Here is a 26245-nt window from a genome sequence, read left to right on the forward strand (position 1 = left end):
CACGCTCCCCACCAAAATCGAAGTTTCTGGAAACGGGGCTTCTTTCTTTTGTTTTGTGCCTGAAGCTTCTCTAGTGATTCTAATTTGCGGCTAGGCTGAGAACCAACCACGACCCCAAGTCCAGGTTTTACACTGCACCCATCGTCCGGTCCATTCCCGACAAGGACAAAGAGGAGACCCAGAGAAAACAGGAAGGCTTTTCCCCACACAGACAGGAAGAGCTAAAGGCTGTAGGTCCCTCTGCCACAACCACAAGTGGAAGGGGAAAGCCCGTGAGCCACCCTAGCAAAACACACGCACTGCATCTGACATCAAGACAGGAAGGAAAACTCTTCAGAATGGCAACTGCTGGAAAAGAAAGACCTGTTTTCCTCCGTATATTTTCCCAACGCATTTCTTAGTTTTCCAAATGTTCACTTTTTCCAACCAAGCCTTTATCGTAACTTTGTTCCTTTGTTTACATTGAAAGCTGTCTTCACTTGTGTTTCCCAGAAATGCTGTTTTGGAGTTATTTTTGGTGAAGTTAGTTTGCTCCACGTGACCTATGTTCCACTCAAGTGCTCTCTGACTCAGGCTCACCCGCAGGACTCGTCATCTGGCCTGATGTGCACGAGAGGGACGACTGACCGGCTCCAAAGGCTGCCCTCTGCTACTGCTAGGAAGGCAACGAGAAGCTGCTCTCTTCCTCTCCACAGCCAGCCTCTTCCCAAGACACACAAAGACCCTCTGCCTGGCCCCTGCAACCTGACATCCAGTCCTCCCCCAGCTTTTCACTCCATGCACTGCTGCCCTGGGCACAGCAGTCACATCTGCCTGGGGCCCTCGCCCTGGCTGTCCCCTCTGCCTAGAAGCGCCCCTGTGTCTTCCCATCTATACTCAAATGTCCTTCTTAGCAAGACTTCTCAATGCTCAGCAAGGCAGCTGTGCTTTTGGTTTGCTTTGTTCACTGCTGTTCCTTTGCACTTCGAACTGGGCCTGGCATGAAGCAGGCCCTTAATAAGGATCTGTAAAATACAACACGATATCACCAAATTTTAATGAAATTCAGAATCAAACAAATTGAAAAGCACTTCTATTTCAAAGAAAAATTTCTGCAATCTACATTATGTAACAGACAATGAGAGTGTTCCACCAGATCTACAAAGGGCTAACCCAGGAATGAAATATGACTCTGAAGCAAGCTACTGGTAGTCACGGCGCACACCCGCCTCTGTGGCTCTTCCAGGAAAGCTGACTGAGGTTCCACACTGGCCGCACATCTAGGGGCACCTGGACTTGGGCAGCCCGCCTCTGGCTCTTATGCAATTAACCTTCTTACTGTTACAGTTTAAAGAGACGAGGCCTCTGCTTCCAAACTTTAATGTGCAAAATGCCTCCGGATCTGGTTGAAACGCAGGTTTGATTCATAAGGTCCGGGGTGGGCCTGAGAATCTTGCATTTCTAACTAGCTCCCAGATGATAATGATGCTCCATGAGCATTTCAAGATAAATCTTCACCATGATCAAAACAGTCAAAGGCTTGACAGCCTCCTATTTTTTTATTTAAAAAAATAGAGCCAGGGTCTCTCCATGTTACCCAGGCTGATCTCAAACTCCTGGGCTCAAGCCATCCTCCCGCCTTGGCTGGGATTATAGGCGTGAGCCACCAAGCCCGGTCTCCGCAACGTCCCTTTAGATGGGATGGAAAAGGGAATCCCCGCACTGCGCAACTAGACCAGAGGGAATCAAAGGCCCTTCCAGGCAAGGGTGAGGAGCTACGCCTGCAGAAGAGCTGACGCTGGCTGTGGGTTGTGACCCCTGCTAACTACCCCCCGCCTCAGGTATTTACGCTTTTTTTAAAAAAAGGTTTTTCCTCAGTTCATGCCGCCTGACAGAAAAAACCTGGCACCACACAGGCTTCTTTACAGCTCTGTGCTTACAACCCACTTTAATGTTCACGGACCAGACCATAACTTTTAGAAGAGAATTAATTTCTAAAAATCTATTTCCTGAAAGCTCCTCCAAAGTCATCCAAGTGGGACGTGCTGACGCAGTCAGATGGAAGCACAGCCCCCCCAACACTGACGGCAGCCTGGGTCTCCAGAAGACTCGCTGCACCCCACTGGTGGGCATTTGAAAACTGCTCAGAAAAAAGGCAGTGAGCTTTTAGAGCAGGGTTTTAACCTTTTCTTTGTGCCAGCGACCTCTCTGGCAGTTTGATGACACCTACTGAGCCCTTCTAAGAAAACTATTTTAAATGCATAAAATACACAGGACTGCAAACAAAGCCAATTATATTGAAAACCGTCATCTAAGTATTAGAAGACGAATGGGCTTCTCCAACAAAGTAGGTGGGTCTCAGGTCACTTCACAGGAGCGCTGAGGATAAGGAGACTTTAAGATGCTTTCTACAACTGTGAAATGAAAGTATCTGTGACTCCATCTGTGACCAAGTCACAGGTACTGTTCGTATGACTGTGGATTCCTGCCTGCTTCCATAAAGGCAGGGAATGCTCAATTCCCAGTTAGAGGCTGGAGAAAGTGAAGTTGTGATGGCTTCCACTCTCCATGCCTAGGAGCCCCTACTGGGACAGTCACATCTAACCGTGCCCACCAGAGGGGCAGCTCGCCGCTGCCCTCCTCACCTTGTTTCTTTACAAATATGAAGGACCTGAACAGTATTCACATCAGCATGCCACATAAAAACAAGCCCTGGAAAACCCTCACAGTCACTTTGGAGGTCAAGTGTTTTTCATGGAAAAAAAAAAATTGTGTTTGTTTTTTTACCAAAGAGACAGGGTCTCGCTATGTTGCCCCATCTGACCTCTAACTCCTGGCCTCAAAAGTGGTCCTCCACCAGATCAGACCTGTTGATAGATGAAAACTGTCTGCCTTCTCCTCTGGCGGGAGAAGACGATTCATTCCTTTTGGAAGGAAACTCAAATGAGGACTGCAAGCCTCTCATTTTACTGGACACTAAACCCAAAATTAAGGATAATGGAGATCTGGTTTTGTCAAGCTCCAATAATGTAACACTGCCCCAAGCAAAAACAGAAAAAGATTTCATCGAACTCTGCACCCCTGGGGTAATTTTTTTTTTTTTTTTGAGACGGAGTTTCGCTCTTATTGCCCAAGCTGGAGTGCAATGGCACGATCTCAGCTCACCACAACCTCCGCCTCCCAGGTTCAAGCAATGCTCCCACCTCAGCCTCCCAAGTAGCTGAGATTACAGGCGCACACCACCACGCCCGGATAATTTTTGTATTTTTAGTAGAGACAGGGTTTCACCATGTTGGTTAGGCTGGTCTCGAACTCCTGACCTCATGATCCGCCCACCCTGGCCTCCCAAAGTGCTGGGATTACAGGCATGAGCCACCATGCCCGGCCACCCCTGGGGTAATTAAGGAAGAGAAACTGGGCACAGTTTACTGTCAGGCAAGCTTTCCTGGGGCAAATATGATTGGTAATAAAATGTCTGCCATTTCTGTTCACGGTGTGAGTACCTGTGGAAGACAGATGTTACCACTATGACATGAATACAGCATCCCTTTCTCAACAGCAGGATCAGAAGCCTATTTTTAATGTCATCCCACCAATTCCCGCTGGTTCTGAAAATTGGAATAGTTGCCAAGGATCTGGAGATGACAACTTGACTTCCTTGGGGACTCTGAACTTCCCTGGTCGAACGGTTTTTTTCTTTTTTTTTTTTTTTGAGACGGAGTCTTGCTCTGTCGCCCAGGCTGGAGTGCAGCGGTGCAATCTCGGCTCACTGCAAGCTCCGGCTCCCGGGTTCACGCCATTCTCCTGCCTCAGCCTCTCGAGTAGCTGGGACTACAGGCACGCACCACCACACCCGGCTAATTTTTTGTATTTTTAGTAGAGACGGGGTTTCACCATGTTAGCCAGGATGGTTTTGAGCTCCTGACCTTGTGGTACGCCCGCCTCAGCCTCCCAAAGTGATGGGATTACAGGCGTGAGCCACAGCACTCAGCCCCCAAAGTGCTGGGATTACAGACGTGAGCCACTGCGCCTGGCTCCCAAAGTACTGGGATTACAGGCATGAGTCACTGCGCCCGGCCGAACGGTTTTTTCTAACAGCTATTTCAAGGTAAGATCAGTGTTTTTCTGTCTCTTAAGAATGGTACATTTAAGATAGATTAATAGATGTAAATCTTCATTTATTTTTATGTGTTCTCTAAAGATTCATGTGTTTTTTTATATGAATAAGTTTAAGTGGCCTTTTGAAAGTAGGAAGGGTAGACGTACAGATGGTGACATCTGTACGTAACCATTTCAGGTTTCTTCCTTAAATACTGGTATTCAGTATCCCACTGGCCAACGGTGAGGATTTTATTTAACATTTTAAAAATAATATTGCTCATTAAGAGATATCCTAAGGAAAAATTATATAAATTCAGGAGAGTATGTCTCATCATATTGTGTTGTGCAGGTTCATTCGGCTGTTTTAGAATATGTTCTTATATTACAAGAAACGATACCCTTAATTATAGTAAAAAAAAAAAGGGGTCCTCCACTTCAGCCTCCAGAGAAGCAGGGACTACAGGAGGCACATGCCACCGTGCCAGGCTTAACCTACAAACAGTTCCTTATCATCTAGTGCCTCAGGTTCAAACCCGTTCCCCCGTTTTTTAGGACACTGTTAGATGTTTTTCCTAACTTAACTTATAAAGTCTTATTATTCCCTAACCTAGTGGTTCTCAACTGGGGGCAATTTTGTCCCCAGGGGACATCTGGCCACGTCTGAAAACATTTTCTGTGAACTGGGGTGGGGATTCTCGTGGCATGCAGCCAGCGGAGACCAGCGATGCTGTTAAACATCCTGCAGCGCCCAGGACAGCTCCAGAGCAAGGAAGTACCTGGCCCCAGGCCTCAGGAGTGCCAAGGCTGAGAGGCCCTCCCTGATACAGTTTATTTTCCCTAATATTGAGTACTGCGTCTGCATGTGGAAGACCCGGGAGCTGGCAAACCATGCAGGCTGAGAAAGCCAGGTCTATCATGTTTGAAAAGAATACCGTCAGTTTAAAAAGCCAGGTGCCAATGGAATGCCTAAGATGTCAAGACACATTGTGAGAGACCATGGAGAATAAAAAAACGAAAAGTACTAGCATTTTTGTCTGTTTTTTTGGAGACATGGTTATGTTGCCCAGGCTGGTCTCAAATTGCCAGGCTCAAGTCATCCTCCTGCCTCAGCCTCCTGAGCAGCTGGGACCACAGGCATGAGACAATGCACCTGGCTATAACCACCTTTTGTACAGTTCTTCCCAAGTATCCATTATGCAGGCATATGCGATCATCCATCTGATCCCTGCAGTAAGCGTGATGTACACAGATCAAATTATCTCCATGTTAAAAACAAGAAAAACTGAATGTCAGTTCCTAAATGCCTTCCCTAAGGTCATCTGGCCAGTAGGGAGCAGAATCAACTGCAGACTTTAGGTCCTGTAACTACAAAGGTCTGGGATTTGCGCAGATTAAATCCAAGGAGGCGAGTGGAGCACAGCGGTCAGGAGCCGTCTCGGCGGCCAGTGCTGCGTCCACCCAGGGCAGCCCCTGTTTCCTCTGCTATGGGATGGAAATAATGGCACCTACCTAAGGCTTCTGTGAGAATTAAGTAAAATGCATTTCTAGTACTGTGAACTGGAAAAATGTTAGCATCCAAAATGTTAGTTGCTATTATTATTGTGGTGCTTGTGGTGTAGCTGGAGGACAACTAAATTGCTTCAGTGCTGTCACAGAGACTTGGAGCTCTGGGAGGACCCAGGAGGGGCACTGTGAACTGGGCCTCCCGGAAGGCAGGGCTCCCTGTGTCTGCAGCATCTGCTGCACCCCTGTGGGCAGCACACCCCCAGAAGCACTGGGGATGAGGACACAGCCACCCACAGCCACCCCAGCTCCGTGTTCCCTGCACTGGAGGCTCGGGCCCATCTTCTCAAGTAGAAACTCTACCATGACATGTGATCGTCTGTTCTAAAACCAGTGCACTTGCCAGGCACAGTGGCTCACGCCTGCAATCCCAGCACTTTGGGGGACTGAGGCAGGAGGATTGCTTGAGCGGTGGCTCCCACCTGTAATCCCAGCACTTTGGGAGGCTTAGGTGGGTGGAACTCCTGAGGTCAGGAGTTCAAGACCAGCCTGGGCAACATAGTGAGACACGTCTCTACCAAAATTTAGAAATTACCCGGGTGTGGTGATATGTGCCTGTACCTAGCTGCTCAGGAGGCTGAGGTGGGGGGATCACTCGAACCTGGGAAGTTGAGGCTGCAATGAGCTATGATTACATCACTGCACTCCAACCTGGGAGACAGCATGAGACCCCAACTCAAATAAATAAATAAATAAATAATGAAAACAAGCGCATTACAGCTTGAATAATTATTTAATTACTTGGACTACAGTTAAAATGTTCTCAAGAGTCAAATGCTCATAAAGCTGCAGGGGGGTGGCCTCATCCTCAGCTGAGTGTAAACTGGGGCCACTGTCTGGACAGCAACAAGGCAGGATGTGATGAACTTTCTTTCCATCTGTAGCTTTTCACCCACTAATCCCACTGGAAGGAGTCTGCTGTTAGGATACAGTCAATCAGCGATGCAGTCAAAGGTTTGTGTGTAAGGAGATTTATCTCAGCTTTGAGCAAAAAGAAAAACAAACAACATAAACATCCCAGCAACAGATTACTATTGAAACAGGTCAATAAATGTGTATGTCCAGATGACTGAATATTATGCAGTCTTAAAAGGCATGCAGGATGCTCACAGATAATGTGAGAATGGGCAGAACGTACGTCAGTTGTGTGCAAACAGGCACTGAGAAAAGACAAAGGTACACCGAAATATTAATAGCATTTATCTCTGGGTAATTTTTATTTTATTTTTCTGTTTTCCAATTTTTCTGTGAGGAACAATCACTACTTTTAGAATTTAAAAAAGTTACAGATATTAAGTCTAAATATAAATACCTCCTTACAAGATATGAATGATATGAAAAGTATAGAAAAAGCAAGCTTCTAAAACCATAACCACACTTTCCTTCCACACGTATCTCGAGGGCCGGGCACATCAGGGGCTAACATGAACTCCAAAGTGTCTACCCCTACAAACAAAATACAGTAAACATCACTATGAAAAAATAGTGTTTTCAATTTATTTTCCAATTAACCTACCTCTACACAGGAAGGAGTAACGTCTGTTAAATACTTTTAACTCAACGTAAAAAACATAAAACAAAAGAGATTTGTAAGCATTTTACTAAAATAGTCATTACGTGTCTCTAAAAAACCAGAACAAGAAGACAGTTTAAGAGTGAAAGCTAGTTGCTGACTTAGGCCAAGTGAAAGCCAACGCTAACCAAAAAAGCATTTTCCATGTAAAAACATTCCTTTTAATATTTCTTAACCTAGAGCTCTACTCATTAAAAAGAGAAAAAGAGAAAAAAGATCACCGCTCAAAATCTCAGCAAAGGGAATCCAGTACTTAACTAGACAGGCTCCCTGGGTGACCAGATGCAAATCTCTTTCACAAATAGCCACAGGGCATCACAGCCTCCTCTAGGAACACCGGCCCTAACTGCCCACCCACGGGGGCTTCCAGACCTCCAGGTGCCAAGTAAAGCAATATGGTCACCATGATGGTCCCTTCCCCATCAAGAAAAATTTACTTTTTATTTTTTATTCTTGAGATAGGGTCTCAGGGGCCAACCACATGGGACCTCTGGAGTAGGGCTTGCCTACAGTCAGCCTCCGACACACCCAGAATCCCTGTTCCAGACACTGCCTGCAGAAACAGCGGGGAGTCTGAAGTCGAGAGGCCTAGGTAGGCTACAGACATACTTCCTAGTCCTGTAATCCCATAAAGCAGGGTTAAAAGGGCATCTTAACAGATTTACTGACTTCAGTGAGAACACCAGCATCTAGCTTGTACTCACGAACAACAACTCATTTCTGCCTTCCCAGCCCCTCCTTGCCCTCCTGTCCAGCAGCGACCTACTCACCACTAGGTCGGAGGCCGGCAATGGCGCTGACCTTCACTGCTGACCAGGCTCTGACCACTGCTGTCTTCCAGTGTTTCTGAGCAACTACTACCCTCCACTAAAAAAAGACGACTTTATGCAACAGGAGAGAAAACGCTTGCACAGACAAGTGCAAGTGTCAGTAAAACTGGGCTGGGGGTAGGGGCGGAACTGAAGTAAGTTAGAGGAATATAATAGTGAAAGTGTCAACTTCCTGCAGTGATGCCAAATGCCGGCCCCAGAGTCAGACCCTCGGGAGGGCCGGCCCCCATCACTAGCCGTGCGACACAAGTGATGTGACCTTTCCAAGCCTGTGTCCCTATCTGTAAAGTGGGGACAGTCACCATATTGACTTCCGAGGGTCGGTGCAAGGACTGAAGTAGCCAGTCCACCAAGCGTGACTCTCAGGATGGAGCCTGGCAAACAGCAAGCGCCCAATCCACAGCCACAGGGACCCAGGTTGGCACCGTGCACCGAGGCATGCACGCAAAGCCCCTCCCTCAGAGCTTCCCTCTCAACACGGCCCCACAGAGCAGACCACCAGCAGCACCGCCATGGCGCGGGGCGGGGTGGGGGGGGGAGAAACCAATCAGAGGCTGCTTGAAAAAGGTACAATGTCAACACTGAGGAGCAACAGGTGACAGCAAGGGAACACACAGAAGCAAACTGACAGGACATGGCCACGTGGGAACAAACAACCCAATCTGAATAATCTCTGAAGACGATACCGTCCTAAAGTAAAGAATACAGCCACCATCATGGTCCCTTCCCCCTCAAGAAAAATTCACTTTTTATTTTTTATTTTTGAGATAGGGTCTCGCTGTGTTGCCCAGGCTGGAGTGCAGTGGCACAATCACAGCTCAGTGCAATCTCCCACCTCAACCGCCTGGTAGTTGGGACTATGGGCGTGTACCACGGTGCCCGGCTAATTTTTTATTTTTTGTACAGATGGGGGTCTCCCTATGTTGCCCAGGCTGGTCTTGTACTACTGGCCTTAAGAGATCCTCCCAACTCAGCCTCCCAAAAGTGGTGAGTGGGATTACAGGCATGAACCACGGCACCCAGTGTAAGCAAAAATTTAAAATACGTGACACTCGTAATGTTAGAAACAGTGACCTGCAACAGCTTCAGGGGCAGAGGCTGCAGCCAGCACCCTCTCCATTGCAGGCATAGGTGTAATTTAATTTCACTGATGCCACATCCAAGAGGACGGCAGATGAGACATTCCCTAAGGTTATCTTTATCTTCAGGACTTTTTTTTTTTTTTTTTTTTTGGAGATGGAGTTTCACTCTTGTTCCCCAGGCTGGAGTGCAGTGGTGTGATCTCAGCTCACTGCAACCTCTGCCTCCTGGGTTCAAGTGATTCTCCTGTCTCAGCCTCCAGAGTAGCTGGGATTACAGGCAGGCACCACCACACCCAGCTAATTTTTGTATTATTACTAGAGACAGGGTTCCAACATGTTGGCCAGGCTGGTCTCAAACACTCGACCTTAGGTGATCCACCTGCCTTGGCCTCCCAAAGTGCTGGGATTACAGGTGTGAGCCACTGTGACCGGCCCATCTTCAGGACTTTTGACGTTTAAGTACATACTACATACGATATTGTTATTGCGAATATTTGGCCAGGAATATGCTTAAATACTGGGGTTTTCTTAGAGAAGCTGGCTAAATGTCTAATCACAGTAAATAAACTATGCTATAACGACCATTTTGGTTCCCACTATAATATTCAACTCCCTGAGATGGACCATTCAAAGCAGTGAGCACGTTCAAGTGGCTGTTTTATAGCCCTTTGGGGATACTAGCCACAGTATAGGTTCAGTGTCAGAACATTTAGGCATCTAGGATGGGAAAGAACAGGACTTGAAGAGGCCAGGAGCGAGAACCCCTGGTTGAAAACAAGAGTGCATCCAAGGTCCAGAAAGTGTCAGTGAAATCGGCTACAGGCTTTGTTTCTGCAGGCACCACAAACTCTATTCCAGGAGTCTTCTTGGGACACCCTATTATGAACAAGGCATCGCTGCTTCAGAGCCAGGGACCCCATCTCTTACTGTCAGCCATGCAACAAAAGATCAGACGAGAAAGGGCCCACCTGGATTGATCACAGAAGACATTTAGGCCAAAAAGTTTCAGATTTACCTCCCACTGCAGCTATGACCAGACTCTCATCCCCCAGGCACCTGGTATCTGCCCAACTGAACTTCACGGCTACAGCTGAAGCCTAGCTCAGGCCTGCTTCTCTGGCAAGTTCACCACACGCCTGACTCTCCTTCCCGTGGCTGACTGTCACCAGGGACTAGAGCATGTAGACAACCATTCCACTGACATCCTCCATATGGACCCGTGAACTTCAAGGCACTGGGCCATCCTAGCCTTCTCTCTGCACAGCACCTCATCCTTTTAACAGCACATGTTCCAGTTAGTATAAAACCCCCCTTCATAGCCTCCCTTCCTCAGGGAGAATGAATCCTTCCTAGAACACATGGTTCATATTTATTTCTGCAACCCCTGCAGTACATAAAGCAGGTGGTTCTACTTTCAGTAATGGCTGAGACGTTGGACCAATCCTCTTGCAGATAACTATAAATTTTGGACAAAGCATAAAAAAAATCAAACTGAACAGGACCAAGAAAAGCAGAAATTGGAGGGGGCCTGTGCCCAGAGCGAGCTGAGCACTGCCTGGGTTTCTTGTCCTGGGGCAGAACCTGGTCCTCATCAGAGAAGGGGAGCACCTAAAGCTCAGAGAGAGCCCCAGTCTCACCTGAAAAACCAGAGAGGACAATTCTGGTAGATGATCGCAGCTGGAAAGCGACAGGGGAAACCCTGGAAGGGAGAGCACCCTGGGAGGGGACAGCACGCTCTGCACATCAACTCTGTGTGAGCCCTCAAACAGGCAGGCACGGGGCAGGTCCAGGACAGCAAGGTCACACTACAGCAACTGAGCGAGATATTAGCTGCTGATAACACAGGAAGAGTATCTGGAGTTTGAGTCCAGCCAAACTGACTGCCTGCTAAAACAAAGCATCATCAATCTTCAGGAGGATAGAATGAAGTCCAGAGTTTCCACAACGGATCGCTCACAAAATCCAAGAAGCAATCCACAATTATTAGACATGGAAAGAAACAAAAACATAACCTGTACAAAGAGGAAAGGGTTACCTCTGGAGACCAGGCACAGGACACATGCACGCTGCCAGCACAGGCAGGGACTCAGCAGCCCTTACAACGGGGCTCAGGAACAGAAAGGCAAAGGGACTTGGGCTGGACAAGCCAAATGGGTCTCAAGAGAGAAACAGAACATTTCTTAAAAAATGGAAATTCCAGGGCCAGGTGCGGTGGCTCACGCCTGTAATCCCAGCACTTTGGGAGGCCAAGGCAGGCGGATCATCTGAGGTCAAGAGTTCGAGACTAGCCTGGCCAACATGGCAAAACCATGTCTCTACAAAACAAAAACAAAAACAAAAATTACCTGAGTGTGGTGGTGGGCGCCTGTAATCCCAGCTACTCGGGAGGTTGAAATAGGAGAATCGCTTGAACCCAGGAGTCAGAGGTTGCAGTGAGCCAAAAGTGTGCCACTGTACTCCAGCCTGGGTGACAGAGCAAGACTCTGTCTTAAAAAAAAAAAAAAGGAAATTCCAGAACTAAAAAATGCTATTTCTAAACGAAGAAAAATTCTGTGGACGAGCTTTAAGAGCAGACTGGAGATAACAGAAGACTCAGTGAATCTAAAGACGGATCAATAAAAAGTATCCAACCCAAAGAACAGAGAGAGAAAAAAGATCTGAAAGGAAAACAATCGAATAAAGCTTCAGGGACAATATCACACAGTTTAACATACCTAGAGCTGGAGTCCCATAAGAAGAGAGAGATTGAGGTAGAAAAACACTTTGGAGAAATTATGCCTGAAAATTTCCCACAGTTGGCAGAAGGAGTAAATTTATAGATCCAGTAAGTTCAGGACACCAAATAAGATAAATTCAATAAAACACTTGGACACATCACAGTCAGGCTGCTCAAATACCAAAGACACAGAACATCTTAGAGCCAGCTGGAGAAAAACAACTCGTGAGCACAGGGGAGCAGCCAACAGCGGCGCCCCGGAGGAGAGACAGGGTCTCGACTTCTCTCAAAGCCCCAGTAGAAGAAAGCTGCCAATAAAGGACCTCACGTCCAGTGCAAACATCCTTCAATAGTACGGGTGAAAGCGAAACATGTTCTGATAAAAGAAAACTAAGAGCCTTTCTTGCCAGCACACCTACACTCCCGAAAATACTAAAGCGAATTTGCCAGACTGAAAGGATATGGTAACAAACTGCATCAGTAAGGAATGAAAAGCACCAAAATGGCAAATAGGCCTGGTTCCACTTAGGGGTTGGGGAAAAAAAGGTAAATATGTGAGTATATATAAAAGACAATATTTTCCTCGTATTTTTTTTAAAGGTACATTCGTACTGAAGCAAACAATACTATATATATTGTGATGTCTATAGCACAGATGTAATATGTACACTTGCCACAGCAAGGACCGGGAAGGCACCTGGTTGCAAGACAGTGACCAGCTTCTTACACTGCACGAGGCGGGGTACAGTATTAACTCTAAGTAGACTGTGGAAAGTTCAGTATCTACAGTGTCATCTCTAGACCAGCCACTAAAATCACACAACAAAGGAAGCCAACAGATAAAACGGAATTCCACCAATCTGCTTAAATGAAGTTTTAGAAACGGCAAAACTAATCAACGGTGGAAAAGAAACACAACAGAGGAAAAAGAGTTTTTACGGCCTGGGGGTGGGGGGTGACAGAAGGTGGGAACTGACTGGAAAATGGCGGGAGGGAATTCTCTGGGCAACGGTCATACTGCACAAACCCCCATCAAGGCTTATTGCTTCTGTCAAAACTGAAGTGGTGGCCGGGCGCGGTGGCTCACGCCTGTAATCCCAGCACTTTGAGAGGCTGAGGAGGGCAGATCACAAGGTCAGGAGTTTGAGACCAGCCTGACCAACACAGTGAAACCTTGTCTGTAATAAAAATACAAAAATTAGCCGGGCATGGTGGTGCGTGCCTGTAATCCCAGCCACTCAGGAGGCTGAGGCAGGAGAATTGCTTGAACCCGGGAGGCAGAGGTTGCAGTGAGCCAAGATTGCTGCACTGCACTCTAGCCTGACAGAGCGAGACTCCATCTCGAAAAAAAAAAAATACACAAAAAACAAAACCAAAAAAGATTGAAGTGGTGAAAACACTCAGATGACACACTTAAAATATGTGCATTTCACTAAATGTAGGTTTTACCTTTAAATGAAAAGAAAAAAAGGAACCCCAACAAAATATTAGACTGCGGTCCTGAGGACTATCAGTTACATACTCTCTGCTGAATGAATAAAAACGAGCCGCTGAGGCAAAGGCAGGGAGAAGGGCTTTGTCACCAAGACCATGGATCCCGCCCAGGGCCGGCCGCGCACACGGGGCAGCCCTGGGCATCGGCAGAGCTGGCAGAATCCGGGGATGAGGTCACACTCCCTACTTCTACCAGCCGCAGAGTCTGGGGCTCTCCGCCTCGTCTCATTTCATATTCCTCAGGTTCTTCCTCTCACTTTAAATGATGAAGTCAACACACAAACAATTTTAACTTCACATAATAAAAATAGCCACTTTCTTTGTCAAATTATTTATACTTAACCTCTCTGTGTCTGTTTTCTTATTGCTAAAGTGGGGACAAAAATAGAACCTAACTCATGGAGCTGTTATGAGGATTAAATGAAATACATGCGACACCCTCAGAGCAGCCTCCTGCACCTGGGGAACACCGACACGCCCTCACCGCATCCCACTAAGCCTGCTGCCCCTCACCGCACACACCTGGAGAACACCGACACACCCCCACCGCATCCCCCTAAGCCTGCTGCCCCTCACCGCACACACCTGGAGAACAATGATACGCCCCCACCACATACCCCTGAGCCTGCCGCCCCTCACCGCACACACCTGGGGAACACCTACATGCCTCCACCGAATCGCTCCCCAGTCTGCTGCCCATCACTGCACGCGCCTAGAAACACTGACACGCCCCCAGGCATCGCTCCTCTCTGTAACCTGCTGCTCCTCACCTCATATCTTTATCAGCAATTGTAAAAGGAAAAATAACATTGATAAACTAACTTCCTCAATACAATATTAATGGTATGCTGGTTTAAAAGCCTTCTACCTACTTAAAAAACAACCCACACATATAAGTGCTTTGAGAAATGACACACTGCATGACGTGTGGCACAATGCAGTGTGGAAAGCTCAGAATCTACACTGTCATCCCTAGACCGGCCACTCAAATCACGCAACGAAGGAAGCCAACAGATAGTAAGCCAACAGGAATTCCATGATTCTGCTTAAAGGAAGTTTTAGAATAGGCAAAACTGATCAGTGGTGGAAAAGAAACAGAATCGAGGAAAAGAACAGAAACAAGGCCCGGGACTTGGGGTGCAGTGAAGGTGGGAACCGACTGGAAAACGGCCTGAGTTCTCACATATGAAAGATACTCCACCAGGAACCTGGAGTCAGGAGAATCCTCCAGAGGTGGCCTGCAAGTTCTGTGAGTATCTGCTTATGTCCGGGAAGAGTTCACACACCACACAGTGCTTCCCACAGAACCTCAATACTCCGTGCTTTCAAAGCATCTCATTAATTTTACTAATTTTTTTTTTTTTTTTTTGAGACAGAGTCTCGCTGTTGCCCAGGTTGGAGTGCAGTGGCACCATCTTGGCTCACTGCATCCTCTGCCTCCCAGGTTCAAACGATTCTCCTGCCTCAGCCTCCCGAGTAGCTGGGATTACAGGCGCCCGCCACCACGCCCGGCTAATTTTTGTATTTTTAGTAGAGATGCGGTTTCACCATATTGGTCAGGCTGGACTCAAATTCCTGACCTTGTGATCCGCCCACCTCGGCCTCCCAAAGTGCTGGGATTACAGGCGTGAGCCATAGCGCCCAGCCAATTTTACTAATTTTACTATAACTAGGTTGTTAGCATTATTCTCAAGCTTCTAAATTGTATTAAAATGCCCAAAACAGAGTAGGGGTGAGGGTTGTTCCTCTTCCCCATACACTAAATCCCTTCCTATTTCAAATAGTTTAATCTTTTTTCAAGTCTAGACTATAATCCTTCTAGCACTAGTTCCTATATATACATGTTTTAATTAGAGTCAGTAAGAAACCTAAGGATAGGCTGGGCGTGGTGCCTCACACCTGGAATCCCAGCACTGTGGGAGGCCGTGGTGGGCAGATCACCTGAGGTCAGGAGTTCAAGACCACCCTGACCAACATGGTGAAATCCAGTCTCTACTAAAAATACAAAAATTAGCCGGGTGTGGTGGCATATGCCTGTAATCCCAGCTACTTAGGAGGCTGAGGCAGGAGAGTCGCTTGAACCCGGCAGACAGAGGTTGCAGTGAGCTGAGATCACACCACTGCACTCCAGCCTGGGCAACAACGCGAGACTCCATCTCAAAAAAATAAAAAAACCTAAGGATATAATTTCTTTCTGGTAATTTGATTGATGCTTTTATGCAAATGTCCCAAATAATTAGACAAATGATTCCATAATGCTCCCTTAAGAGTTAATCTGATGTCACTGTTGAAAGTGTAAAATACAAATGAAACCTTAATTAGAATGAGTAACAGTTTTTCAATTTATTGACATTATGTAGCAAACTAAAACAGACATTATATAGCAAACTAAAACATCGAGGCTTACCATGATTTAAAGTTTTAAAAGCATTAAAGAAATATAATCCAGACAAGCTTACTTGCAGAACTAAAAATGTTACTCCATGGAAATGAACTCATCCACACACATGCCTCTACAGGCTCCACAGGAGACAAGGCCACCAAAGTATCATGCTGCCACGCAGCTTCTTCCTAGCTCTCAGCTGACACATCACAACCTTGTATGCATGCAACCCAGGTAACCTAAAGCCCAACTCTCGTGTCAGAGAGTTTTTCCCAATGAAAGCTTTTCTATGCCAGTTTTTTCTCCTTCTTTTTCTTTTTTTTTTTTTAAATAGAGACGGGGTTTTGCCATGTTGCCAGGCTGGTCTTGAACTCCTGGCCTCAAGTGATCCACCTGTCTTGGCCTCCCAAAGTGCTGGGGTTACAGGTGTGAGCCAGTGCACCTGGCCTTGCATGCCAGCTTTTGAAAAATATAAAGTTAAAAATAAGAAAGTAGGGCCAGGCACGGTGGCTCACACCTGTAATCCCAGCGCTTTGGGAGGCTGAGGCGGGCGGATCACCAGGTCAGGAGATTGAGACCATCCTGGATAACACAGTGACATCTTCTCTCTACTAAAAATACAAAAAATTAGCCTGGCGTGGTGGCGGGTGCCTGTAGTCCCAGCTACTTGGGTGGCTGAGGCAGAAGAATTGCTTGAACCCGGGAGGCAAAGGTTGTAGTGAACCGAGATCACACCAGTGCACTCCAGCCTCGGTGACAGGGTGAGACTCCGTCTCAAATAAAGTAAAAATTAAAAAAAGAAAAGACGAACAACTCAACAGAGATGAGCAAAGGAGACAAACAGCTCACCAAATATCAATGAAATAGTTTACTTGAAACAGTATTCAACCTCACTCGTAAGATAAAACTATTACACTGGGTAAGTCTCCACCTAACTGAATGGCCGCAACCAGCAAGTGGCTAACTCACTGGGCTCATTAAAGGTTAGGGAAACAGGCCTTGTACATGGCTGTGGGAATTCTAAAAGCAGATCTTGGCAACAGGTAAAATAATTACAGAAGCACAGACCGTTTGACCCAACTCCACTTCCAGATTTCTGCTCCACAGGTAGACTTACCTGAATGTGAAAGGTCCCATCTGTTGTCTGTAACATGTAGGTGATATGTATATAATATGTAAATGACACTGCACTGGTTTGTAATAATCCGATGGAACAAAATGTTATCAACAGGGCCTGGTTAAATAACACATTTGTGCCACTGAACAAGCTCTTTATGGACTGACAGAGAAGCCTCATCTGGAAAGACTGCCAAGAGAAGACCAGGAAGCACCTGTGTGTGCAGTGGGACATCAGGTACCTACTTGTAAATACATATGGTTTATCTGGAAGGTTCTACGAAGAAGTGTGCTATCTGCAAAGAGGGGAACTGGATGGCTGGGAAGAGGGTAAGAAACATGTTTTTCACATGTGAAATAAAAGTTATCAACACCCAGGGAAAGGAGAACCTTGCCTGACCCTTAAAACGTCCTGGGTGCCCTTCCCTGCCATCTGTGGGAGAAGGGACTTTCCATGCAGCAGCCTCTGGCACTTTTCCATTTCCTACCTCTGGTTACATTACTGATTTAAAATCTTTCTTCGCTGAAGAGATTGCTGAATACTCTTCCGTAAAAATTGTTTTTGTCAAAGAGGTTCAAGGCAAAAGGCAGGTCACAGGAGGCTGAGGAATAACTGAAGGTGAGGAACTAGAGACAGCAGGATTGACTTCACGAAGCGTGGCTGTGTTACAGCATGAAGAACAGCGTGCATGTAAGATCCTACACGTATCTAAGCATGTGTATGGTGTCTTGAAAGAACGTGTGAACATATATGTGCACAAACATGTCTGGAAAGACACACACCAACCTATTCGCGGGGACCAGCACCACTCAGCGGGATGGAAAGCCTTTTCTGCTAGCTGCTCAGGGAGGGCTCGGTGGTGAAGCGACCAAGAGAAGAGGGACTGGTAGAGGTGAGTGGTGTCAAAGGCGGGGTTTTGTTGAAAATACAAATCAGAGAACCATTATGGTTTATGGGTCAGGTGGAGCTAGAGGTCAAAGATTGGACTGAAGTTCAAACGCTGACCTACCAGTGACCCTGAGGAAACAGAGCGCTGTGACCAAACCAGCGGTGAGGGACCAGCCTTACACAGAAAGGAAACCCAAGAGAAACTAGGGAGGTGTCCAGGCCCAGATAAGACATTTCAAGGGCGAGTGATTTTTCTGTGAGCCTGCAAAGCACCCGCCCCACTGGCAAGCTGGGTAGTGAATGGCGGGCGGGGTCCACAGTGCCCCTCTCTGAGAGTGGGCGGCCGGGTCCAGGGCTTTGTGGCCGGCATGTGAAATCCTGTCCTGCTTAATCATGCCCTGATCAGACACGACACACAGCTGCTAGAAGAGCAACTCTGTCTTGCTTCTGTCTTCTCACTTTAAGTAGCTTCAGGTCTTTTAACCCAGAACAAAACAGAAACTGCTAAGAATTAACCTATTTTGTTAGTTCTGGATGATCTCTTTTTACCTTTGACAGGAAATGTTTCTACAATGTGTAAGGTCTCTCTACGACAAAAATATCTACAGAGACTGGAGAAAAAAATTACCTTGCTAAAACTAATTTCTAAACTGAGTATGTTAAGACTAAAGTCCAAAACCAAAAGCCCTTCAATAATGTACCCTAATTAGGTAACTCGCAGCTACACTTCTTACTTAAACTAACAAGATAACTACTGTTCCAACTGGCAGTTTTTCAAAAAACAAAAAAAAACAACAACAAAAAAAGAAGGATCTTTTTCTAAAATCTAATCCCTCTAAGGTGGGGGGCGGGGGAGAATACTAAAGGAGAAATTTTTCCTAGCATAACAAAAATTTCTTCCTCATCAATTCAACAAAGATGCCCCAGCACGAGTACCTCTTACTATTCTATTCTACTAGCTGGACTCTGAAGTTTTAAGACTCATACAGATTTGTTGGAAAAGCATGTTAACCCAAAAGGCAGATGAAGTTTACAGGACTAAAGAGAAAATGGGTAAACTAAAGCCTAACTAAGTGGTAAGCTTCACCTGCAGTGACAAGACTAACGCAGATGCTTATCTCCTATTATCTTCGCACTTGAACAAATGATACCATCATATTACTCATCAAATCCAAATATGACACAGAATTTCCAGTTTCTACAACTGTGCTCCAGAACACAGTATAAAACAGCAAAACTCAAATGTCTGTTCAACTAAATGAGGCAAATGTGAACTAGCTCATGTCAAAGTAAATGGCCTTCATTTAATGTGAGGGCAAAGGACAGTAATTAAAGTACCACATAATCCAAGCCATTACACAGTAGATGGCAGTGCTACTGCAGCTCCATCATGGCATCAACAGAAATACTACCATCAAGAAAGCAATCAGAACTGCATCCCAGCACGGTCACACACTGCATAAGGATGCTTCCATCACTGACAGACCGCACAGACCAGGGGTCCTCTAAGATTCTAATAATGCGTTTTTACTGTACCTATTCTGTGTTTAGATACACAAATACCACTGGGTTACAACCGCCTACAGTATTCAGTACAGTAACATGCTGTACAGTTTTATAGCCGTGGAGCAACAGGCTCTACAATGTGGCCTAGGGGTGTAGCGGGTTCTGCCACCCAGGTTTGTGCAAGTGCACTCTGTGGTGCTCACACAGCAAGATCAGCTGCGGACGCTTTTCTCAGAACATATCTGTGTCCTTAAGCAGCACATGACTGTATGCCTCAATTCCCGTATCATGTACTGTACTGTACTATGAAACAGGACAATGTTTCAGACCTGTAACAGCTGGCCAAAAATAAAAATAAAAAAATCCACTATGTTAGAATATTATCTCCTGTATCTCCTGTAATGCAATAATAATAACAAAAAAAGCAATGTATACAAAGACAGCCAGAAGACTTAGTTCACAGACAAGTTCATACACCAGGCAGTTCCCAGCTGCCCATGAGAACAAGTGTAAAAGATGGAGACAAAACAGTGCTTTTAGGTCACAGCTATTCCTTTAACCATCAGTGGCAACAGCTGCTCCAAAGAGAATCTGTTCTTATGGAATGCCAGATGACTCTTGGCTGCAATAGGCCCAGAGTTTAGGGCTAAAGGAGAAACTAAAAGAAACCACTTATACTTTGCCTGATAACCAGAGGATGAACTATCCCATGTTTCACCTCTGAACTGCAATGACTTTCAACAGCTTACGAAAAGCAACGAAGCAAAATCTGTTGCTGATCTTTGGACAGACATTTTCAGCAGGTTTATTCACAGTATTTGTGTCTATCTGAAGTTTCTACAGTGCTTATCCTCAGGCACTCACAATGCAAGCCACAGAGAGTTCGAGAACTGTTCCACAGAACATACCCTTAAAGGAAGACCACCACCCCACCACACCCCTGCACCAAAAACTTTAAAAACATCACTTTTTTAGTACCCCCTTAAAAAAATCAGCCCCATGAAGCAGTTCATTATCCATACCCTGAAGATGCTGAAACACAAATGGCAGGGCCCTCACAGCTGGAGCTCAGGCGGGGCCCTGCCCCTGCCCACCAGGCCCTGCTCCCCCATACCTGTCGCTGACCAAATGCACCAGCCCAGAGGCTCTGTACCGACAGCACAGAGTTCCCTGCCACCTCCAACTGCAGCTCCCCAGGCTAGCTGAGGCCACACCTACACAGCTCTGCACACGGCACCTAGCAATCTACCAGGTGGAACAGGAGCCCTCAGGACAGCCCCGCACCGACATGTGCGCCAGCGGTCCATAGAGGACGCGCTAAGTGTTAGGCACAGTGCACAGGGGTGAAGACAAAGAGCCTATTAACCATGAAGACAAAAGTCTACAAGCAAGCATGTGAAGCAACCCCAAGGTCCACCCACTGAAGAACGCGCGAGCACGGCTCGGCCTCTTCACACAGGGGAACGCCACTCAGTCTCGAAAGAGGAGGAAGTGCTGACACACCCATAGCACGGACGGGCCCTGACATCACAACAGCGAGTGAAGGAAGCCAGTCACAAAGGGCCACACGGTGTGTGGTCCCCTTACATGCTACGTCCAAAAAAGACACCCATAGAGACAAAAAGGGGTGGTCAAGGGTTGGGGGGAGGGGGAATGGGGAGCGACTGCTAATAGGCACTGGGTTTCTTTTTGGGGTGACGGAAATGTTCAGTGGCAGTGGTCGTGCTTGCACAGCTATATGACTATACTAAAAACCAATGACTTCACTTTAAAAGGGTGAAGTATATATAGTATATGAATTCTCTTTCAATAAAGCTGTTATTTTTAAAACACGAATAAGCATGTGCATATACCATAGCATGTTAATTATCACTGACACAAAGAAAAAACTGCAAAGGATTTATTTTAACTATTTCCAAAACTATGGTCTTTTATTTACGTAAAATAGGCATTGGAAAGTCTAAGCCAACTATCCCCCACAGTTGGCACCCTGGAACCGGCGACTGCAGGAGCAGCAAGCAGCAGCATTACCAGCCACTAGGCAGAGTACAACTAATTCAGTCTACCATCAGTGGGGCTACTGGAAGTATTTTTCTTTCTGAAGTAAAATACAGGTACGTCTACTTTATACTCCCCCCACTTTTACACCTCTAGAAGTCCTCAGAATAATAAGAATTTTTAAATAAAAACACAGGATTTGGATAAGGAATTGCAAATAATGACTATTTCGGAAAATCCAGTTAAAATAAATTTAAAAAAAATTTTTTGAGACAGGGTCTCACTGTCACCCAGGCTGGAGTGCAGTGGCATGATCATACCTCACCTACAGCCTCTACCTCCTGGGATCAGGTAATCATCCCACCTCGGCCTCCCAAGTAGCAGGGACTACAAGTGTGTGCCACCACTCCTGGCTAATTTTTGTATTTGTAGAGACACGGTTTTGCTGTGTTGCCCAGGCTGGTGTTGAACTCCTGGGCTCAAGCGATCTGCCCACCTTAGCCTCCCAAACTTCTGGGACTACAGGCGTAAGCCACCTTGCCAGGCCAAGAAATAAAAATTCAAATTGGATAAAGAATTTAAAAAGCAATTAACATTTGTATCTCTAAAAGAAAAATACAAAGTCTCCAAGCTCAAAGAGTTCAAAACAAAATTCAACAGCTTACAGAAGAATGCAGACAGCTTTAATGGGGCTGCTTTTTCAGGAATACACCAAATGTTAGACTTAGAAACTAAGAAAGCAAAATACTTAAATGCTAGATTTCATCTGAGTTGCCTGCTCCAAGCAATAAAAAGTTCATCAACGTCAGCCTTAGCTTTGAAGCAGCAACAGAAAGGAAAGTTAAATGAATGGGGCTGAAATTAGCTTTGCAGTGACACTAGGGATGTAGGGAAAACTAGAAAGCACGGTTGTTTTGAAATACGAAAATGACAGCCCAAGGTTACTCCTTATAACAATCCTCTCATTAAGGGTCACAGAATCTTCCAGCTTTCCAAAGATGAAACAAAAAAATTGTCAGCTCCAAGTAACTATTCAAAAACCAATTTAGAACACATAAACGGTCATAGCCAAGATGTAAATAATTCAATCTATAAAACATGCCTTGCTTTAAGTTAGCATACCTCTATAAAAATGCATGTTAAAAGCCGGAGAGGCCATAAAGGAGAAAGCAGCATTTCCTGCACCTCTGCTGGAAGCTCACGTATGTTACCTATGTAATCCTCAACACAAGCCTGTGAGGTAGGTTACATCCCTTCCACTGCAATAGGGACAACACTGAGAGGCAGAAGGATCCTGGCCAAGGTTGCAGGGCTGGTAAATTCAGTGCCCATGGCCTTGGGGCTGGGGAGGGGCGGGGGAGTGGTGCAGGGCTGAGCTGAGAGGAACAGATTAGCCCCTTCGTCTCATCAAAGGGATTTCTGCTTGACAGAAAGGCTCTCCCATAAAAGACATTTTTGTTCTAGATTTAGCTCACTGCCCAACCAAAATAATAATCACCACTGTCTGCATAAAGTGATGCACCCGTGCTCACACATTAAGAATCCCCTTAAAGAGATGACGTTACTGTAGCAACAGCCATAGAAATTATTAGTGGGTGGAATCTACACAAAGGAGTAACAGCACATGAAACTGACCATAAATGACTGAGATTCCATGAATAGGCGACAATTTGCTGCCATGTCAAGGCTTACATAGATTACTAGAAACAACTACATTTCCTAGGACCCTCTGCGCAGCACACAGCCTGAAATGTAGGGTGGGAGCTGAACTTAAAAAGAAAACTATAGTCTTGGAGATAAATGTCACACACGAAAAAATCAATTAAAAAAAACCAATGTATGTACCACAACCACTTCTTAGAGGAAGACACATTAAAAAGGAAAAGCCACAATCTAGGATTGAAAGACAGCTTTAAAAACACACACACAAAACCTAGCAAACCAGACGGTGTTCTCAGCCACTCATAAAAGCAAAGTTTTATCAAAGTTTTAACTTCAAAGAACTTAAACACACTGCAAAGAGGCACTCAGCAAGACTGGTCCCGACTGCAACCTATTCCCTTCCAAAAAAATAATCAGTTTGTATTCTAAATACACATCACACCAGGTCAAAGTAATCTCTTCCGGCAGCAAAATTTTGGCACTGGATTGCAGGGGACTGTTCAAAATAGCTGGAGCCCCAAACACTTTGCGTTTTCAGTTCTGAAACACTTAGACAAAAGTTCACATCGCTAAGTGGATGGCCAGAATGCCCTTCCGGTTCAATTTGGAGACCGGAGATCTTTAACCTAACCTAACATTCCTTAAGGCACCAGTGCTCTCCCACTCAAAATGTCAGCCTGGATTTTGTTTCTAAGGGTCGCCAATAAATAGGTTTCACGGGCATTTAAGGCTCTAGGAGTCTTTTTCTGTCAGTTACAGGTAGCCCGGCTCTTAAAAACAATCACACACAACGTTCACAGGCATGTGTACATTCATACACACATGTGCACACATACATGCCCGCATGGGACACACGCGTACATCATACAGCATGCACGTGTCCATAAATGAGCTCACACGGACAGCCACGTCCCGCGCGGAGGCCCCCAGCGACAAAGGCCCCAAGCAGGCCCTCCACCTGTGTGGAGGGAGCGGCTCAGACGGCGAAGCCCAGCGCCTTGCAATGGTCACTTCATCAGCGGCTTCTGGCATGGCCACGGCTCCTTCCTTTTCTGGTAATACCAGATTTGGGGAAACCAAGGCGCCGCAATGTCTGTTATCTGTCACCCAAGGGCCCCATTAAGGGGACAAAGGCCTTATCGCGTTTGCAGCCGGCTAAGTGAAAGGAGGGCACTGAGACTGTGAGCTCTGACCGCGGACGCCTCCCGCACCGCTCCCGCGGATCCTCGGACCCAGGGCCCCTGCAGCCGCTCCTGCCCAAGGGGTGCGAGGCGCAGTTCTGGAGGCTTTGGGGCACGCAGAGGGAACTGGGGGTGTGGGCTCAAGGCCACGGTGAGGTCTTGGGGCTTGAAGTGCAGACTTAGGGTGAGGAGTGCAGGCTTAGGATGGGGGCTTGGGACACGGGGTGGGGACTTGGGATGTACGGTGGAGGCTTGGAGAGGTGGGGCAGACATTTGGGGTGCGACATAGAGGCTTGGGATGGGGCTTGGGACACGGGCTGGGGGCTCGTGGTGCAGGCTGGAGGCCTGGGTGGGGGTTCTCGGTGCAGGCTGGAGGCGTGGGTGGGGGGGTCGTGGTGCAGGCTTGGAGGCCTGGGTGGGGGCTCGCGGTGCAGGCTAGAGGCTTGGCGTGCAGAGCTGGGGATGCAGAGTTGGGGTACAGGGTAGATCTCGGGGCGGGAACGCACCTTGTGGCAGGCCGGGCAGGTGGGCAGCGCGCCGCCCGGCCCGGGCGCGCCCTTGCCGCCGTGGCCCCCGCCGCCGTTCAGGCTGCTCTGGATCTGCGTGAGCTCCTGGCGCAGCACCTGCTTCTGGTGGAAGCTGAAGGCCGGGTGGTTGGAGGCCATGGTGAACAGCAGCAGGAACTCATCGCCCGTGCGGCCCTCGTTGAGCTGCAGCCCGTAGTTGTGGATGATGGAGTCGATGTGCGTGAGCGTGCGGTAGAGCACGCCCGCCGCCTCGCGCTGCTCCGAGCCCAGCAGCGCCAGCGACACCAGCAGCTTGCTGCGCACCACCTCGTCCGTCAGGTTGGTGAGGCTGCCCAGGTCGGCAGGGTTGTTGGCCTTGATCTCCGAGTCGCGCAGCGAGTGGTAGTCCTTGCGGGCCAGGTCCTCCAGGCACGAGCCGAGGAAGCGCAGCTCGAGCGGGATGCACAGGTCCAGCAGGCCGCACAGGAACTCCACGCGCTGCGGCGATGGCAGCTCCGAGAACCAGCGGTACACGCCGTCCCTCTGCAGCGGGCAGCGCTTCTCCACCATGCTGCCGCCCGCGCCGCGCCGCGACCCGGGGCCGGGGGCCGCACGGGGGCGGCCGGGGGGCGCCTGGGGCCGCGGCCGGGGCGCGCCGGGACCGGGGGCGCGCGGGCCGGGGCCGGGTCCGGGCGAGGGCGCGCGGGCGCCGCGGGCCGGGAGGGCGCCGGGGCGGGGGCGGGGACCGGGGCCGGGCAAGGCTCCCGTCAGGGGCCGGCGGGCGGGCGCGCGCGGGGCGCCGGGGGGGCCCGGGGCGGCCGGGGCGGCCGGGGGCGGCGAGCGGCCTCGGGCCCCCCGCTCACGGGGAGGCGCCTTCCCCGCGCCCGTGCCCAGCGGCGGCCGGTGCGCGGCGGCGGCGGCGGCTGCTCCTCGTCGTCGTCGTCGTCGTCGCCCGGGAGGCGGCCGCCCCCATCTCCCCCCGCGCCGCAGGGTCTGTCACTGCGGGCCGCCCCCCGACGGAGCCGCCCCGGCCATGCCGTCTCCGCCGCCCGCGCCTCCGCCCAGGCCGGCCGTTACCCCGGGCCGCGGGCGCGGCGTCGCCGCCTGGGGAGCGCTGGGGGCCGCGGCCGCGGAACGGGCGCTGGAGGGGGAGGGACGCGCGGCGGGAGGCGCGGAGGGATCCTGCCGGGACTTGCCGGCCTTGCTGCTCCCGCGCGGCGGACGGATCCGGGCCCGAGCGCGGCGGCGGCGGCTGCGACGGCGGAGGAGGCGCCCGCCGAGGAGCGGAGGGATCGTCGCGCTCGCGGCTGACGGGCGGCCGGGACCAGCAGAAGTGGGCGGGGTGGCCGCCTCTCGCGACAGCCCGGGCCGGCGGGGCCCGCCCCCCCCAGCTGATTGGCTCAGGTGGCCCGTTCTCTGCCCGTGATTGTGCCGGGTCCCCATTCCCATTCGCCCGTGCTGCGGCCACGCCTCCCTGGGGGCTGTCGATCATGTTGGAGCCACCGCCTCTCGTCCCTCGGCGGCCGTCAGGCCGCGATTGGTCCGCGGAGATCGGAGAGGCGGAAAATCCGGGCTGGATTTCTGGTTGCTTTTGTTCCCGCAAATTTGCGTGGAGCATTGTTTTTGGGCGAAAACGGGGCGTTCGGCCTTCCTGCTTTATTCCTGA

At 48.4% G+C, this 26245-nt stretch overlaps 1 protein-coding gene across 3 annotated transcripts in view; it reads right to left on the bottom strand.

Moving 5' to 3' along the window:
* Positions 1-25915, bottom strand: part of ZCCHC14 (zinc finger CCHC-type containing 14) — an 84236-nt gene extending 58321 nt beyond the window's left edge. Inside the window, exon 1 of one of the 3 annotated variants that reach the window (XR_010114519.1) lies at positions 24580-25193. Coding sequence is in view for 2 of the 3 variants with exons in the window: in XM_055232696.2 (XP_055088671.1) it covers positions 24580-25149 (570 nt within the window). In the remaining variant the exon portion in view is untranslated. Of the gene's footprint in view, positions 1-24579 lie in introns of all 3 variants that reach the window. The other 2 variants (XM_055232696.2, XM_055232695.2) reach the window with 2 other exon arrangements.
* Positions 25916-26245: the final 330 nt, after the last annotated feature.

The sequence above is a fragment of the Symphalangus syndactylus genome, chromosome 11 (genome assembly GCF_028878055.3).
Source record: "Symphalangus syndactylus isolate Jambi chromosome 11, NHGRI_mSymSyn1-v2.1_pri, whole genome shotgun sequence".
NCBI lineage: Eukaryota > Metazoa > Chordata > Mammalia > Primates > Hylobatidae > Symphalangus > Symphalangus syndactylus.